We start from the raw sequence: 18,271 nt of genomic DNA, 5'->3' as shown, positions 1-18,271 counted from the left end.
CAACGTCTCTTGACTTACTGGACAAGATTGAGCCGAGGTGTAAGCTAAATAGGTACCTTAGGTAAGGATAGAAGCGTTGAGTGAGTGTTGCTTGATGATCCCTAGTATCTGCAGTTGTATTATTCCTTGCTTTTCAAGTGAGTAAAGTAGAATGTGTAGATGAATGAAAGAGGTCTGACGATGAGAGCATGTGAATGCTAGTATCACATGTAAAGGTATTGGTCCAAGTTGAAGCTAGAGATCATCAGTGTCATTGTCAAGCGGCTTGAATTCCGCACACTGTTGTCTTAATGAGAACCAAAAGCAGCATTTGCTCGGACCGTTTACACTTATAAAATGAGAGCAGGATCATTTTAAGATATTATTTATCCTTTGCCCTCGGCTATTCTTACATCTTTAGTCTAAATGTGTTTATTCTATAGTCCAAGAGTAGGTTAGTAGGTAGTTGGTCAAGGTACTTACTGTTGTATTTACTTATTCTTATATATAAAATGCATGAATTGTACACCGGGTCCACTAATGCAGTTTGAGAGCTTCTGCATATTCCATCATTATGTATTAATATTATCACTATCACTTGTTCCAAGTTCATCATCAAGCAATTCCTAGATTGTACAGTCTATACAGCTATAATTCGCACTCTTCGGACTGTACGTGTATGACTAATCCTTGGTTGGCCAGCCAGCCAAAAAAAAACTCCGGAAGCCCAGATTAACCAGCAATGCAAAAGTCTCTCCACAGGCTCCAAGTTTTAGTTGAGCCGTTCTGACCAAAGACGCAGACTCAAGAGACTAGTTATGCTGTCTCGAGTATTGAACCATGGTCTATCAATGGGAACCACACAAAGATGTGTGCTACCAACTTTATATCAATGAGCGTCGGTCCCTCGAGGATATCATGGTGCACATGAAGAATGTTTACCAGTTCACGCCGAGGTAAGTGCTCAGTCAGTGTAAGTGACCGCTCTTCTCGACTTGACTTACACGTCCTGTTTCAGCAAACGCGCTTTTCAAGTTCAGTTTAGTCGATGGAAGTTTCCTACAAAGCAAAGGCTAAAACATAAGGATGATCGACTTGTGAAGCGCATCCATGAGCTATGGAGGAGAAATGTCCCTCAGAGTGAAATGTTGCGAATCCTTACTGATGAGGATGGCTTTGACATCAATTCCCGTGAACTCATGAGAGTGCGTGCCCGCAATCGATGGCTCCTTAGAGTTCGAAATGGTGACCGAGCAAGATCTGGTGGTGATGCTGAGCCTGATGATGAGAATATTGAGAATGATACTTCGCCTGATGACGGAGACGTGACCATTCCACTGCTTGAGCAAGAGCCCAGACATCTTGACCAGCCAACACCATATGCTCCTGAAAACTCAACGCCAGAAGATCCCGCCTCTGTCCCAACGACGCCCAAACCACGCAAGATTAGCAAAAGACAAAGCCGAAGAAATCGTCAACATCTCACTGAATCAGAACACATTGTCCGTTTCCCATCTGAAATGACCTTGAACGATTCCAAAGAAGCCCTCGGTCTCGATGCGACCACTTACGCAGAAGCTCGCGAGTGTTTTTCTCGAATCTGTCAACAAGAGTCCATCGTCAAGAAAACCCAAGCTGGACCAGGAAGATGGGACTATGTCAAGAATCGCCTGATTCATGAGCGCCCACACCTACAACAGGCTCTCTGGTTGTCCAAAGAGGACCTTGAGAGAAAGCAGCTTGCCTTGGACGTTATTTGCACTGACGTGACCAAGCGTCTACGCAACCAGGACACCAGAATGACTCTCGTCGATGCAAAGAACGAGCTAGGTCTCAACCCAGAAGAGTCTCATGAAATCCGCGCTGCTTTGCATGAAGTGTTGTGCGATGCAAAGTTTACATGTAAATCTGATGGTACACCAGAGCAATGGGAAGAACTGAAGAAGCGATGGCTCGAGAAGTCAGAACGCATGAGGGCGATCCCTCTTCATGGAAATGATGAATCATCTCGCCGAAAAGTCAAGGCAGTCGAGATCGTCGCTCGAGATGTGATCAAGAGAAGACGAGACGAGAAGAGATCCAAGACCACCAAGAGTGGCGAAACTCCTAAGCAGAAGGAGTCAGCAAAGCGCAAGTCTCAGAATGACAAACCGCAACATACTGTTCAGGACGCGCAACTCACCGAGGCCCAACCAAGCATATATCAACAACAAGCCCAAAGAGCGATAGAGACGCCCCCTGCCTTTGGCATGTCAGACAGCGGAGCTCCAGGGTCCAGTTCACCTGCGGATCCGATGATGGACCAGCCTATGGACAACAATGGGCTTGAGCCTGTCGACTCACGTATGGCCTACACAACAACCGGACAGCCACCAGCACCACAACGGCCAGGACAGGTACAATTGCCGGCTCTGGGCATGCCGGCTTCTCAGGGTGTCCTACCTCAGCCCCATAGAATGCTGGGCTCGTCCGCTGCCAACAACGTGCCCATGGATGCTCAGTACGGCTCGTCGATGTACTTGGGGAATCAACCACAGGCAAACTATATGGAGCAGCAATACGTGCCGCACCAGTTCTCGGCGCCGGCGCCCAACACAATGTTTTCGCCTGTGCCTTCAGTGCCTGCTGTACCATCTTCTTTTGCAGTGTTCATGCGATTGAACCCTGCATCGACATATCCGGCCAACACCAGCATGTGGATATCTACAATGTCTTCACAATCAATCCAAGAGTTACGACAGGTCGCGGTTACTAAATTTCCCGGGGCGATGTGTGTTCGTATTGAGGGTATCATTAAGGACCCTAAGGGCAACGAATTGCCCCTTCAGATACAAGGAGATGATGAGTTAGCAGCATACTTTGACCACATGCAGAGTGGAACGCCGACTTTTACTGTCCAACTTGTCCAACACGGCAGCATATGATCACTTGGTGTACCTTTGAAGTGCTACCATGGTACGTATGATGACAATGACAACAAGAAAACGGGCGGACGGAGTTTCGGGACAGTATAAAGCATATGATTGGGTAGTTTTGACAGTTTCTGGGCGTCAGGATGGAAGCACTGAGAGAGCGGACTTGGTCTCCGCGATATTTTTGGGGAATGCGGCTGAGACGTTGATCTAAGGCGGTGGCCAATATCCGAAGATCTGACGTCTCGGCTATTGCGATTAGCATCGTATGGATACATGAAAGCATTCATTGCCTTAGAACATATAAAACAGCATAAATACTTGATTCGAGGTTCATCGTAACAGGATTGGTAATACATGATAGTGAAACTGGCCGAGGCCGGCGGTGACGTGCTTTGATGTGATAATTGCTCTTCAACGCGCCCCCTCTATACTCAATATTGGTCCTTGAAAGGATATTGAGCACCCACTTTGATAAGTTTCCTGCCATTGATAGATCCTATCTTACAAGATTGAGGGAGAAGCTCCGGGCCCTGCCGGTACGGATGGGTATCAAAGATATCAGAAGACGGACATTGCACAGCGCGACTGCTGAATTATACCGAGGAAACAATAACAAAAAAGGCAAGTATAAGAGGAAATATAACAATACAACCAATGAGAATCAGGCAAAGGCCTCCACGCCGTAGTAGATCTAATCGAAGCCGATCTCAGGGCCCTGAAGAGGCCCGAACAAGGCCCCGTGATGTGGGGTTCGGGAATTATAGTGCGGTATTCCAACTCCGTCCTAACAATTTTCCATTGCCGTCGACTTCAACACTTAAGCTCGACATCGACCGCTCCTCGTCGGCCAATTCCTATCCCGACACACTCCTACAGCTTCGGTCAGCTCCTCTACACCCCTTTTGCGACCTAAATATCTTCATTACTTCTGCTACTGATTTTCAACCTCTGCCCGCGCACAAGCTACATCGTCATGGCTTCTCTTCAATTGCGCGCGCAGCGTGCTGCTCTCCGGAGCTTGCGGACACCCACCACAGCTAGTTGTCGAACTGCGAGGTTACCTGCGTCTTTCTCCCGCTCTTACGCTACCGGGATCGAGCCTGAAAGGCCGAACAAGAATACCCCCGCCCGACAGAGTAACGAGACAAAGGTGGGAAGGACATTCCAAGGACAGGTCATGGGCAGTATTGGATCTCGATTAAGGCGTGAGCGGGAGCAGAGGGAGAAGTATGAGGAGTGGCGCAACATTACAGATCCTACAAGGAACTGGATGGTGACATTTGGTACGTTCGATCACTCGCTTGTAGAGCCGAGATTTAACAAATGATAGTCTTCCTCTCGGGCGTTGGTATCTCATACTGGCTTGGTACATATTGGCCAAGAGACCCCGAGCCTACGTCGACACTGCCCCTCAACAAGGCCAAAGCTCCCAAACACAACACGAAGCTCGAGAACATGCAGGCTGCCTGGGCCGACTTTGTCAAGATTGTCGGCCAAGACAATGTCAGCACCACCGAGAACGACCTCGAGCACCATGCTACATCCAGTTGGTCCTCTCACCAGGCTGGCCCTGAAGACCGCCCCTTTTGCGTTGTATATCCCTCAAGCACTGAAGAGGTGTCTGAGATTATGAAGGTTTGCCATAAGCGCAAGATTCCCGTTACAGGCTATAGCGGCGGTACCAGTCTTGAAGGACACTTTACACCTACCCGCAAGGGCATCTCCATCGACTTTGGCCGTATGAACAAGATTATCAATCTTCATAAGGAGGATCTCGATGTTGTTGTCCAACCTGCGATGGGCTGGGAAGCTCTGAATGACCACCTGGGCCATGAGGGTCTCTTCTTCCCTCCTGACCCTGGCCCTGGTGCTATGATTGGAGGTATGATTGGTACTGGGTGCAGTGGCACCAATGCTTATCGCTATGGTACTATGCGCGAGTGGGTTCTTAGCTTGACTGTCGTTCTTGCTGATGGTACTGTTATCAAGACCCGCCAGCGACCTCGCAAGAGCTCTGCTGGCTACGATCTCACTAAGCTGTTTATTGGTTCCGAGGGTACCCTTGGCCTCGTGACTGAGGCTACTCTAAAGGTTACCGTTAAGCCTGAGTCTACCAGTGTCGCTGTATGCAGTTTCCCCTCGATCCGTCATGCCGCTACTTGTGTGAGCAAGGTCGTGGCCCAGGGCATCCCCGTCGCTGCTGTCGAGATTCTCGACGACAACCAGATGAAGTGCATCAACGACGCGGGCATGACATCGCGAGCTTGGACAGAGGCAGCGACACTCTTCTTCAAGTTCGCCGGAACTCCCGCTGGCGTCAAGGAGCAGGTTGCCCAAGTGCAGGGGCTCGCTAAGCAGGCTGGCAGCAAGACCTTTGAGTTTGCCAAGAACCAAGAAGAGCAGGACGAGCTGTGGAGTGCACGAAAGGAGGCTCTCTGGAGTACCACAGCTGTCAAGAAGCCTGGTGACCACGTGTGGACAGGCGATGTTGCCGTGCCCATGAGCAAGCTACCAGATCTGATTGAGGCGACCAAGGAGGATATGGCAAAGAGTGGCCTGTTTGCTTCTATCGTGGGACATGTTGGTGACGGCAACTTCCACACCATTCTGCTGTACAACGATGCTCAGCGTGCAAGGGCTGAAGCTGTTGTGCATCGCATGGTCAAGAAGGCTGTTGAGATGGAGGGTACCGTAACGGGTGAGCACGGTGTTGGACTTGTCAAGCGGGATTATCTCCCTCATGAGCTTGGCGAGTCTACAGTTGATGCTATGCGACAGGTAAGAAATATTGCCCATTTATTGAAGTGAGTAGTTCGCTGACAGTCATTGCAGATCAAGAAGGCATTCGATCCTCTATGTTTGCTTAACTGTGACAAGGTTGTGCGGGTACAAAAACCCAAGAAGGGAGAGGTCGACGAGTGGTAGAGAGTTATGAAATACGCATGATATTAGTAACGGACTGGAGGGAAAAGAGCATGATGATACCTGGTGTAGCGTGTACGATGTAGGAATAGATGGCTTGGATGGCAGTCACAGAGACTCGCCTTTACAAAAGCTTGTGTATAAGATCACTTTAGCAGACCCCTTGATAAACTTCCCTTACGATCTATAACGATGATGCATTGTTAATTCCTAACAGTCAATTAAGTCATTGGCCATGTAATACACTAGTAAATCTACTTATATTCTTCTTTTTCTTCTGAAGTCGTCAAGGCTGTATCATCTGCGGCGACCAAACATATCTTCTAAGTCAGTCTGATTACCTGCAGTGTTACCTCAAGTTCATATGAACTTTTGGGTTTATTGCACTCAGCTCTTGGAGGACTGTGGCTGCTTGCGTAAATATATTGAGAGTCAATCGTTATTTGAGACTGAAATCAGGCTTGCAAGAGCATCGAGGAATTCTTTCTCATTCACCCAAGCAGCCTAGATCCCATCAGAGTCTATCTAATATGCCCGGAATCATACACACATCAGTTCATCCGACGCAGTAAATGATCGTGTTTACAGCAGCGGAACAGCGAAAGTTGACTATCGAGGCTATGACCTTGCTAACAGGGATATCTCTACAACAGTTGTGCCTTTACAGATACTAAGGCCAACTTGTAATAGATAAAAAATAGGAGTACAGCATAAACTTCAGGGCTTTATACTACGAATGATCGGTAGGTATCTCGCAATCTTGGTGTATGATTTATATAAGGCTGATAATGGCTTATTCCCTCTGAGCTATAACGCAATATACTGGCTCACTGCCTTATGCACCATCTTCTTGCTAGAATAGTTCATTGATTGTGTTTCCTCCAATTAAAGGTTAGCAAGAGCCTCGCCATTGTGTCACAGTAGATAGATATTTCACATACCGGTCAACCTGGTATCTACCATGGCAGACCAAATTGCCCTTGCTGGTTATTCCCAGCTTGAGTCTGAGCCAGGCTCGATCCTGGGACCAGACCCAGACCCGAATTCTGGGTCTGATTCTGAATTGACCTAAACCCGCACTCAGCATCGAATGCGCACAACTCAGAGGTAACATACGGTTGATGGTTGCTAGTCAGAGGCCCGATATTCCACTGCTGGAAGATCCGGTCTAGTCGCGCTCTGATGAGCTTGACGCGTTTCTCGCGGACGCTTTCGAGCGCATCTTGACTCTCAAGAATACCTCTGTTGACCTCGTAGCTTAGGGTGTACAGAGCTTCGAGTTTACCTTCGAGCTCGTTGATCAGCTTGCGGACGGCTTCCTTGTCGACTGGCTCTGTGGTGCTTTTCTTTTCTGTGGGCGACATGGTGATTTCTTGGTTGCGAATGTAGAAAGGAAGTGTTTTCTGATGAGAGGCATACAAACTGGTGAGGGGAATGAGAGTGAGAGTGTAGAGAGTCGAGGTTAGCAGTGAATAAGTGCAATGCACTGAACTTTCCCGCATCTCGTGCTTCATTATCAAATTGCATAAACAATGGCAATATAGCAAAGACCAATACAAGTATAACGATCTGTCAATATGAATTTACAAGAAATCTAAGATCATATGGACAAAGGTATCGAAGCAAACGAAACTGAGCCATTATATCGACTCTTCCCAAACACCTAACTCCCCCAAACAACATCCAGATGTGACGCCCTAGATCAAAACACTGTGACAGTGTTGACATGCCCATTCTTCAAAACCTCAAATACCAGGCCTGGGAATCCATACAGCGTGGTCGTGGAATCACCGTTTGTTTCTGCTCTTCTTGCGCCACTCTCCTCCCACCCTCCTAGAAACTCACAACTACTGCCTGGACTATCGCCCCAGCCACGATTAAGAACCATGCCGCGTTGTCTTTGCTGAGAGTCTTTCCGTGGGAATGCAGATGCCCATGCAGCATTCATACGGTCCTCGATTTGTGGGAAAGGCGTTTCCGAATCTGTCGGTCCGTTACCGTCATTTAGAGAGTCCAGGTAAGCAATTTCCCAGCGACAGCGGCGATGACGATTGAATTCGTATGAGCCAGGTATGTTGCCATGGAGAGCCAGCTTTGTGGCTACCAATCGATCGGGAGAATGGGATATGATACCGTTCTGACCCTCTGTCTCACCGACTAAGCTGCCAGGAGGAGCTTGTGACGGTGGTACGCGAGTCGATATTAATATGTCAAACCCGAGATAGAAATAATTATAGAAGCATTCGCCATTTGTGTTAAGACCGATCTGATCATCAACGGCTTCTTCACTGTCTGATGCATCAGACCCCTCGTGCATCGAAGACTGGTCTGTATCAGTGAGATCTTCAGGTCGGCCAATGTCAACAGCATCTGGACGACCTTTGGCGTTGCTTGCGGTACGCATCTTGTGAATGACCATTTTCTGGTCATTCTTGCGATAGATGGCATTCGGAGGCCCCAACTCCATGAGGAGATCCTGAGGCGTTGTCTCACCAAGGGTGATCCAGAAAGAGTTGCTGGTCCATTTTCTGAAAAGCTGAATCTTTCCAGCTCCATGTAATCGAACAAGCGAAATTTCATCAGGATAGACATCTTTACCTCGAGGAATCACGGTAGTAGACTTGATACTGGGCAAAATCTCAGTCCAAAGAGTCGGTCTAGCATCAGCCCAGGAATCACCACTAAAGACAGCCATCGAGGTTGCGACTTGACTAGATGCCGATGCAAAAGTCGACACTACGTCTTTCTCGGGTGAGTACTCGGAAGGATTAAGCGTGAAGTTAAAGGCAACACCAGGATAGGACAAGACATAGATGCCATTATCGTGACCACCAGATGGCGGAATAAATTCACCGGCGTACGTAGGACCGAGTAGTTTATGGTATATGTGTCGGAAAGTCGGTCCTGAAGTTGAGTCGCCTGGTGAAGGAGATCCAGGGGTGCCAGCAGATGGTTTTACAAGATCCCGCTCTTTGAAGGTAATGTGATTCTTGGTGAAGTCGGTAACCTCGATAAGACGCAGACGCTGTTCGGGGCCGTCAAATCTTAGTCGTATGCCATTCGCAGGGAGTTCAACGCCAACGGGTTCGGTGACAGGACGGTCAGGGGAGTAAAGTAGCTCGATCTTGGGGAAGCGTTGGGGTTCAGCTTTGAGGCGGGTAAGGACATCGTGAAGAGTTGCACCGAGGACTGTAAATGTATCAGTAGTTGTAATCAAGTCTTACGATAGTTTGCCGTACCTAGGAAGCCTAGTGCTCGGCCAGGATAAAGCTGCGCGGTAAAGAGTGACATGTTGATGGCGATGATATGGTAGATACCTTTGGATAGCTTATCGCAGAGCTATCCCTGGAGGGGTTGAGCTATGTAAGAGCTGAGCTCCTAGGAGAGCTTTGTAGACTATAAGTTGCTGACCATGGATGAGTATTTTGCTAAGAGAAAGATTTAGAGAGCAAGGCAGGCCATGGAGAGGAATGGAGATGAATCAAAAGAAAACGGTCACGGTCACGGCGTCTGTCTGTCTGTTGCTGTTGGAGTCTTGGGTTGCCTTATCGAGTGAGGAGTGACAAAGATGCCATGTGATGCGATGCTGTGACGCGGGGCACTAAACGCACTAAAGGGAGGTGAGACTTAGTGTGCTACAGTACCTACTTAGGTAGGTAGGTAGGTAGGTACCTACTTTGGGATGACGTAAGGCAACCACATGGTCTTTATATGCTGCTCATCTTGCCTGTTGACTCTTTTTGTTTTAACTAATCGTTTATTCTATTGGCTTGTTGTTTGTCTTATTTGACTAATACGTCCCTTTCTCTGTCAGACGCGTAAATGCTTGTGTATTCAATGTGCAAGGATTGGTTGCTCTAAACAATGGACGCCGTATCGCTTGTGATGGCGTCTAATGTTCTCCGTAAGTGATGGATGAAACGCGGTCCTAATGAATTGGATTCCGCTGTGGTTAGTATGATTGGCCTTTCCGTATCGAATAATCGTCTGCTTCAGACAAAAAGTAGATTGTTTCTGAATGCATACCTCTCTAACTTCTTCTCTCATGAACTTATACGAGCCTCGGCAAATGGCATCTCATTCATGAACCTCGTGTGGGGCAGCCTAGGTTGGCGTTCTAGGGGTCGTAAACGGCAGATGCAGCCTAAGCTCAGCTTAGCTTAGGAGAGAGTCGAACCTCTTATTTATCTCCAGACCTGCTCTATTAGGATATAACTCTTGTTCTTGCTGCTGCTTCTGCTATTTATATAAACTCTACGGGCCTCCTTACCCCAGAATCTTCTCTCAGACTAACACAATCCCCCGGATCTTCCATCATGGCCCCCTCTGACTTTGCCGACTATCCCAAGCCTGTCAAGGCTCCAGCAGCTACTTACAATCCCACAGTCGAAAACAACCCTACTTTTCGAGGCATTCCTCTCGTAATTGGTGCTAATCTGTGAGTTTTATATCCTGTGGCTTGTGCCCTTACCGAAGCTAAAGTCTCGTAGCATCGCCAAAGTTGGGTTCCTTCAACAATATTTCTGGGATAATGCCCACTTTGGCACTATCAAAGACATTCCTGCTCTTGATGATATTCCCTACAGGTTTCATGTATGAGAGGTCATCGATTCATACGAAATACTCCGTAGCTAATACCCTCAGCCTACCGTTACTCCCCTGGGCCCTACAGGGCCTATGCTTGACTTTGAACCTAAGCTTCTCAAGTCCCAATATGCAGATTCCGGAGCACGCTACTACACTGCTAGTGACTATCATGAGATGTACAAGTCGGGTCAACTGACACCTCTTCAAGTCGCTGAAGCTCTCCTCCCCCAAATCTCCAGGCCAGATGGAAAGTATTCTGATGGCTGGGTTGACAACCACGGAAAAGATCACCTCGTCCTCGAAGCTGCCAAAGCATCAACCGAGCGTTACGCTGCTGGCAAGCCACTGGGTGTATTGGACGGTGTACCTATCGGTGTCAAGGATGATACTGATGTTAGGGGATTTCATAACCACATTGGTATGAAATATGATCCCTCCATTGAAACTTTCAAGGAGCAGAAAGAATCGTCGTGGCCGGTGAAGAAACTCCAGGAAGCCGGTGCTGTAGTCATTGGAAAGAATGCCATGCATGAGCTTGGCTCAGGTGAGTCCATATACAACGTCTTTCTGACGCAATTACTGACCTCTATCAGACACCAGCGGATGCAATGTAAGCACGAACCGCTTCGTACAAGACATCACTAACAAGTCCAGGCTGCACAAGGAACACCCACTAACTGGCTCAACAAATCCTACTATCCTGGCGGTTCCTCCTCAGGAGGCTCATCCACTGTCTCAGCCGGTGTTGTTCCCATCGCCGTTGGCACTGACGCCGGAGGCAGTATCCGCATCCCTCCCACTTTCAATGGCGTCTACGGACTCAAGACCACACATAACAGAACCATGTTTATGAATAACACCATGTGTATCACCGGTCCCATAGCCGCTACTGTCTCGGACTTGACTATCGCCTACCGCGTCATGTCCCAGCCCAACCCAGATTGCCATATCCAAAGCCGTTTTGCTCGTTCTGACCCACCGCCAAAGGGTCAGAACAAGGTCATGGGAATTTACCGTGACTGGTGGAACAAGGCTGACCCTCGTGTCAAAGAGGCCTGTGACAGGGCGGTTGATTACCTCGCTAACAAGTGCGGTTATGAGATCATCGACATCACTATCCCCTACATCCCCGAGGCGCAACTTGCACACAGTGTCGTCTGTATCACTGAAATGGCCGAGTCAGCCCGTCGACGAACTCCTAATCCCGCCGACTGGCTCTCTCTGGTAGGACCCGCTAACAAAGTCGTGATGTCTGTCGGTACCAGGACTCCTGCAGCCGATATGCTCAAATACGGCGCTTTACGAGAGCTCATCATGCAGCATCTAGCCTATTTATTCCAGAAGCACCCTGGCCTTCTTATCATGACACCCACAAGCCCCTTGATCGGATGGCCTATTGTCCCTGGTGATCAAACCTACGGCATGAGTGATACTAATACGACTATTCGAAACATGCTCTACGTGTTTTTGGCCAACTTGACCGGCACACCTGCGGTGTCAGCTCCTGTGGGATACGTGGACCCGGATCAGGGTGAGGGCAAGCTCTCTATTGGCTTGATGGCTACAGGAGAATGGGGTAGCGAGGAGCAGCTCCTAGCTTGGGCAGCAGAGGCAGAAGAATATTTGCATAACGCTACAGAGTCTGGCCGGCGCCGACCTGATGAGTGGCTGGATGTTGTGGATCTGGCTAAGCAGAAGGCATAAGCCCGTTGTACTGAGATGATGCTTTGCTGTTTTTTACTTAGGTCGCAAAAATGAAACTGGAATATGGAGTCTTTTAACTGTTGTTTAGCATGTGGTGATCGAGGGTGTTGCTTAGCCCCCATTTATGACTACATGTCGTATCAACGATTGGACTTATTTAGCCAGGAACTTAGAAGCAAGACTCATAAGACCGGAAGCGCCACCCTGCTGTCCACCAGCCCCAGCTTGGTTCTTGAGGTACATCTTGAAAGCAACTTCACCAGCCTGCTGGATGACGCTCTCCTTGCTTGTGCCCTCGGATACCTTGCCTGATGCGGCCTTGTTGTCAAAGAGCTATAAATCCATATTAGATGTCGACTTATACGTGTGCTGTACCTCGAAACTAACCTTACTAGCCTCGGCCAAGGCAAGTCCCAAGAACGCAGTCTGACTGTTGGCACCAGTGCTGCTTTGGCCCTGGCCCTGGGTGAACATCTTGAGAGCTTGCATAGCAGCAGCGGTTCCTAAACTCTTGCTGTCTTGCTGGGAGTCGTCGTCATTGTAGGTGTTCTTGTGCTGCTTGATAGCATCTAATGGTCATATGTCATCAGCAGTGTCTTGCTTATAAGACGAAATTCTTAAAGATATTACTTACCTTCCTCATCAAGGTCCTCATCAGCAAGCTTGTTCTGCTTCTGTCCGAGAGATCCTAGGATACTTCCAAATAGATCCCTGTCACCAGAAGATCCGGCCTTCTGATGGGCTTCCTCCTTGGCGTTGTCAAAGTCGACGTTTCCACCAAGGAAGCTGGAAAAGCCACCGCCACCCTGAGACTCTGTATATTGTTAGATTCGCTCGCTCGAGTGGAAGCATGTGTTGGCAACTGACGGATACCACCAGCAGGAGGGTACTGCTGTTGCTGGCCATACTGGCCCTCTTGTTGTCCGTAACCTTGCTGCTGGCCATAGCCCTGGTCTTGGCCTCCGTAGCCCTGTTGCTGTCCGTGTCCTTGCTGCTGGTGTTCTAGAGAGAATGTCAATTAGCTAAAGCCACCTGGAGTTTGAGTTATGGTTGAATAGTCGAGATCTGGAAGACAACGGCTAGCTGTTGCTAACCCCCAACGATGGTCTGAGGTCGTACGAGGGGCATCATGGATTCTTGGCGGGGTAATAAGAGCCATGAGGTAAAATATGAGAACGTAGACATTAACATACCCTGACGCTTGTCCTTGTCGTCGTCAAGATAGTCCTTAGCGGCGTTGATGAGTTTATCCATGATTGCGATTGTAGTTTGAGAGGATGGAGAATGGATTTGAATTGGAAGTTGTTTGGTATCGAAAGGGAAATGTTTATGAGAGAGGAGAGGTTGGTGATGCAAAGGATTAAGTTTCATTGAAATGGAGAGGGGTCCAAGTCTCAGGTTCTGTAGGTACATTGAGCTCCATCCAATCAACTCAATTAATAAAGCTCTATTACATGGCCCTCTAACTAACGTTAGCAGTGCCTACCTTGCCTACCAGAGTGTATCACTGTTTGTTATGCCGTATGATCCATCCAATACTTTGCTGCGATTACCCTCGAGGTGTCTGACGTGGATCCAGCTGTACAAGTTACAGCACAGCTCCCCTCATAATTATGGGGAGCTTGTCACGACCTACGCAATCCATTCGGCCTGAGTGGGACCTGTAGCATTAGCTATTGCTTGTTTCAGCTGCCATGGATCATAGCTTCAGCTATAGTTAGTACCTAGACTGCGCCGTCACGTATGGAAAACAGACCCTGATTGACTGTATTACCTGACATTGAATCAGGTAGCCAGAGGGAAACGGGGTTTCATGTCGTTGCATCTTTTAGTCACGACAGTCACTCTACAAATAATGCGTCAATTCATATACATGGTGCATCAAGGGCGCGCACGTCAGCTAAGCTATGTCTGCCCAAATGCTCCCTACACTCCAGGTATCTGTGTTGTAGTCCCAGTCGTGACAAATCAAATATCCAGTTCAGTCGTGAGTTTGCAAAAAGAAAGTAATCAAGTAAACAACCGGCTGTGAGCGTCTCGTGTATCCCGCTTTTCGCCATCTAAATCAGTAATTTCAGCCCAAACTCCATCGTGCCCCAGGCACCGTGTCTCTAGCCAGCTCGTCTTATATCATGGCAGGCAAACACCGCTACTTGCTGCGCTCATTTCTGTCGTGTCAAGCATCTTACAGGCCGGTGGATCGATAACTTGTCGTTGGAAGCCATCTCGTCGCCTCGTGATCATACAGACTGATCTACCGTAGGAGGATGGCTGGTGCTGGTTCTCTTCTTCTCCCTCTTGGCCCAACGTAAACCGCAGGCGTTGCATAATGTCTTCGGTCCTTGGGGTCCCTTTCTCCATTCCGGTGAGTCCAGGGTGCCTGCGCTATGTCAATATTGATGCAACAGACTTAAGTCGACAAAACCACCTACCACAGTCCGTACACACATATTCCTCAGACGTCTTGAGCTTCTTCTTTTTATCGCCGGTTCGAGGGTCCCGCTCCATCGGAATTGCAATTCCTGCATCGCCCTTGATCAGTGTTGGGCTTGCATTACCAGTCGTAATTCCCCGGCTTCGTTCGCCCTCAATGTATCGCAATCCCGTCAACATCTCAATCGTGTCGGTATGCGATGCTCCTTCGTAACGGGCCATCTTATCCTTCAACGAATCCTGCCGACCACCTGCGACTGAGCCTTCGAGGTTCTCGCGTGTAAGAGCTTTATTGAGAGCTGCTCGATCGGCCTCTGTCATTCCTCTTTCGCTAGCCGGGCGGTAAAAGGTTCCCGAGGAGACACAGGTTCCTTCAGATGGTGTCATGTCTGACCGACCTTCTTGACTCTGCAGCCACTGCTTTTGCGCCTCGTCATTTTCGGCCTCCTCTTCACGACGGAGCTCGGCGATACGGCGCTTTAGTCTTTCATTTTCGATCTTATGCTCGAGGAAAGAGTCAAGAAGTCCAGCGTTTTTGGTGGGATATGGTCGCGCCATCATGAACACGGCTTGGCAGAAGGGCGACTGATTGTTTGGATTGGGGGCGAACTTGGCGCCAGCAATGTGAGCATGGCCGACAGTCTCAAAAATCGCATATTCGGCATCCTTCTTTTTGAAACGATAAAAGAGTCGTAGCGGGTTGCCTGATGCGATGGATTCGTTGAGTTCTGCGACAAAAACACCTTGGTCATCTGGGTGGATCAGGTCTTTGAGAAACACGTCTTGGATCTCCTCTACACTGTACCCAGTGACCTGGAGAATGCTAGGTGATGCGTACTTGATGCGACCGTTCGCATCGAGAATCTGTAAAAAGTCTCTGAGCTCTTCCACAACCTTGGCGGGCCAATTTCTTCGCTTTGTGAACTCAGTGAGGGTGCTGGCGCCAGCGAGATTCATCTGAGCAAATGCACCAGCGGGGAGGGGCCCTGCGCCGGGAACGTTGTTGGCTGCCGTGTTAAATTGATTTTCAGCTCTCGCGACATGCTCTTCTGTGGTTGATTGCCCATTGGCGAAAGAGGCGCTCATGTTGGAGTCATCTGCAGATTCGAGGTTCATCGACATGTCTGTTATGCCACCGAGCATACTATTATCGAGCATGGCCATAAGATCGTGGTCCTGACCATCAGCGCCCATCTACAAAATCGGGTTAGCCGAAATGATCGAAGATCAAGGTTGCGTTGGCCTTGGCCGATTGGGGGCGCGCTATAGATAGGGCCGCAGCCCCGGCGTCGGCGTCGGCGTCGCGGGGGAAGTGGTAATTGACCTGGCCACTCGTCATGTCGGGGAGAGAACCGATATCGAGGTTGAAACCGTAGAAATTGTTGAAGTTGTTCGGATGAGGGACGCCCTGGGGCGGAGGAGGTGGAGGTGGTCCGTGGGACATGGTTGCGGCGCATTCATGTGGCAATCGAGTATTCGAAGTTGCATTGGCGAGAACCCGGAAAGGGCAATTCCAGTGGCCTTGGTGGTCTCTTCAGCGCTTGACTGAGTGCATGCGACAGCGGTAGCGAAAAAAGCTGGGGATGAGTTGTCCAATTGGAGATATTGTTTCAATGGCTTGAGTACCATGAGAAGTTCTGGGAAAAAAAAAAAAAAAAAAAAAAAAAAAGAGATACCCTGGTGGTAACAAGGTATTCTAGGATCGTATCGGTGCCTTTTATCCTTCAATTTTGCTTTTGGGTACGGCGAAGGCGAATTCTTGAGCTCAACATCGAACTCAAAACGTAGAACTGGATGTCGAGCTTCCCCTCTCTACTGTCCACTGAGACAATGAACGGCAAAGAGCATCGAGTAATCGTCCAGGAACAAAGTGGCAGAGAGGCTGAAGGGGTCTGTAAAATGTTAGAAACAACAACACAACTTGGAAAATGTCGTTGGCGTGCTGAAATCAAAGTAAGAGACTGCGCTGAAAGGGCTTGAAAGAGAGCAAGGCATGAGAGATGTTGCGTGGGCACGGCCACAGATTGGAGTTACCTGGCTCACAGTATTCAGATAGATGAGACGCCCGATATAGCAACTGAGAGGAAAGATTTGTGAAAGGTTTTGGATGAACTTGCTGTGACGGGGCAAGATGAGATGAGATACCAGCAAGCACATATCCATCCATCTGTCATGTCACCTACCTACACCACGGTTTCTAGTAGCGTCTTGGGATAACAAAGAATGGCCCGCTTTCTAAGTCAGGGCGAGGCTTAGAGTCGCTTTGAAAGGTGCAGATCCTTAGGTTCACAGCAGAGGCAGAGGTTGATAGCGACTTTTAATTATTTCCCCTTGCTTAGGTCTGATGACAGGGCAGCGGCAGTGTGTGTGTCCATCTCAAATCAAACCAGTTTATACCTAGACTGCCATGGCAGACTGGGCAGCTCAGCAAAGCAAGTGAGCTCAGTCAGGTACTATCAGGTACTTAGCCACTGTAAAACATGGCACTTTTGGAGAATTGGATTCTTTCCCACATGGGAATTTGGGCTGCCTTGGACAGGTGGACTGGGCATGAAACGTCACCACTTGTGTCTGGGGCCCAATCTGCACTGCTCGGCAAGACCCCCTGTTCTTGTCTTTAGCCTCATGGGCACTTGTCCAACCATTGAGCCAGCTTCCCGGAGATTCTGCCCCGGGAAAAGCGGACTGGTAGCTCACAGGAGTTTCTCCAGCCGGATCTATTGGTTCACCTGCATCGGCGTAGTCCGTTTTAGCGCACCCATGGATCGCCTTAGCGGGATCCATCGTAAAGGGTCCAGCGGCAGTAGCGCAGGCCAAGTGCCAAGGTAGGTCACCATCCACAGTGGCTGACCAATATTTGTATGTAGCATCTCATTCGAGGCTCGGAGGAGAAATATCGATTCTCGGGGGCATTCATGATGTCTGATTAGTTTGACGTTCAGGGGGCAGGGGGATCATCGTGGAGCAGCTACGGGGGTTTGTTGGAGAAATTCGTGATCGAGAAAGCGGGAAAGAAAATGGCATCGGGGAACAAGAAATGCCCAAGGGGTGGGAAGAAAAATGCCATGTCTTGTTCAAAACCGCATAGGAGGCTGCACGTCTGCACGTCTCGTTAGCTGATCCTCGTGAGCAAATCCTTTCCAAATTTGTCGCCTCATCCAAAGTCTGCTGTTTTCTCAGTTTTTCATGCAAGGAAAACAGATATGTCACTGTCATGGCACCACTGCTGTCACCCAAAAGAAAAGTGCGCTATTGAACTGCATGGACATCCCAAGGAGCAAGAAAAGCTCTGACATGAAGCTAGGGTGGCAAAATTGACTGGTCTAAAGACCTACCGAGATATACTAAACTTACCTAGGTATTTCTGTCACTTAGGATAGGGGCCTAGATTTTCTTGTCTTCCCCTAGAACGTCCGTGTTTCGAAATTCGTTGCTTCTTCAGCTCTCTGGACCCTTCGGCCCTTGGGCTCTCAGGGAAAATCATCAAGCAATGTCGCTCCAGCTGTAAGGGGTCTTGGGTCTACATCGTACAAACCTAAAGCGGAGTGGCGCCGTGACTGGTGTGGGTTTGCTTGTGTTTTGACCCAGGAATGTTGGAGGTCTTGATTTTCAGGGTCTCTGGAGACTTGCCACTTGATGATCTGCTGACGTCGAAAAGACGTAATTCCTTAGTCGATCTCCAATTGATGAAACGTCACAAACTTGTACTTGCCATGAGAGAATGAGGAAAT

At 48.8% G+C, this 18,271-nt stretch overlaps 7 protein-coding genes across 7 annotated transcripts; 3 read left to right on the top strand and 4 right to left on the bottom strand.

Moving 5' to 3' along the window:
* Positions 1-819: 819 nt before the first annotated feature.
* On the top strand, positions 820-2,903 carry FSUBG_11312 (uncharacterized protein; the record flags this gene model as incomplete). Its single annotated transcript, XM_036675982.1, has 2 exons — positions 820-935; positions 998-2,903. 2 exons carry the CDS (start codon positions 820-822, stop codon positions 2,901-2,903), a joined length of 2,022 nt encoding a protein of 673 aa, XP_036533219.1.
* Positions 2,904-3,867: 964 nt separating this feature from the next.
* FSUBG_11311 (d-lactate dehydrogenase (cytochrome)) lies at positions 3,868-5,819 on the top strand (the record flags this gene model as incomplete). The annotated part of the gene is made up of 3 exons (XM_036675981.1): positions 3,868-4,177; positions 4,225-5,672; positions 5,727-5,819. The coding sequence occupies 3 exons, from the start codon at positions 3,868-3,870 to the stop codon at positions 5,817-5,819; spliced, it is 1,851 nt and encodes a 616-aa protein (XP_036533218.1).
* Positions 5,820-6,772: 953 nt separating this feature from the next.
* Positions 6,773-7,180, bottom strand: FSUBG_11310 (uncharacterized protein; the record flags this gene model as incomplete). Its single annotated transcript, XM_036675980.1, has 2 exons — positions 6,773-6,884; positions 6,933-7,180. The coding sequence occupies 2 exons, from the start codon at positions 7,178-7,180 to the stop codon at positions 6,773-6,775; spliced, it is 360 nt and encodes a 119-aa protein (XP_036533217.1).
* A 338-nt stretch (positions 7,181-7,518) lies between these two features.
* FSUBG_11309 (UPF0183 domain protein) lies at positions 7,519-9,107 on the bottom strand (the record flags this gene model as incomplete). Its single annotated transcript, XM_036675978.1, has 2 exons — positions 7,519-9,005; positions 9,056-9,107. The coding sequence occupies 2 exons, from the start codon at positions 9,105-9,107 to the stop codon at positions 7,519-7,521; spliced, it is 1,539 nt and encodes a 512-aa protein (XP_036533216.1).
* A 1,025-nt stretch (positions 9,108-10,132) lies between these two features.
* Positions 10,133-12,107, top strand: FSUBG_11308 (amidase; the record flags this gene model as incomplete). The annotated part of the gene is made up of 5 exons (XM_036675977.1): positions 10,133-10,254; positions 10,307-10,409; positions 10,461-10,947; positions 10,997-11,013; positions 11,058-12,107. The coding sequence occupies 5 exons, from the start codon at positions 10,133-10,135 to the stop codon at positions 12,105-12,107; spliced, it is 1,779 nt and encodes a 592-aa protein (XP_036533215.1).
* Positions 12,108-12,260: 153 nt separating this feature from the next.
* On the bottom strand, positions 12,261-13,361 carry FSUBG_11307 (uncharacterized protein; the record flags this gene model as incomplete). Its single annotated transcript, XM_036675976.1, has 5 exons — positions 12,261-12,440; positions 12,495-12,676; positions 12,742-12,921; positions 12,975-13,109; positions 13,301-13,361. 5 exons carry the CDS (start codon positions 13,359-13,361, stop codon positions 12,261-12,263), a joined length of 738 nt encoding a protein of 245 aa, XP_036533214.1.
* Positions 13,362-14,347: 986 nt separating this feature from the next.
* Positions 14,348-15,984, bottom strand: FSUBG_11306 (cutinase palindrome-binding protein; the record flags this gene model as incomplete). Its single annotated transcript, XM_036675975.1, has 3 exons — positions 14,348-14,487; positions 14,540-15,734; positions 15,865-15,984. The coding sequence occupies 3 exons, from the start codon at positions 15,982-15,984 to the stop codon at positions 14,348-14,350; spliced, it is 1,455 nt and encodes a 484-aa protein (XP_036533213.1).
* Positions 15,985-18,271: the final 2,287 nt, after the last annotated feature.

This window comes from Fusarium subglutinans, assembly GCF_013396075.1.
Source record: "Fusarium subglutinans strain NRRL 66333 chromosome Unknown NRRL66333_c0000212, whole genome shotgun sequence".
NCBI classification, from domain to species: domain Eukaryota; kingdom Fungi; phylum Ascomycota; class Sordariomycetes; order Hypocreales; family Nectriaceae; genus Fusarium; species Fusarium subglutinans.
This window is presented reverse-complemented; position numbering and strand designations above follow the sequence as displayed.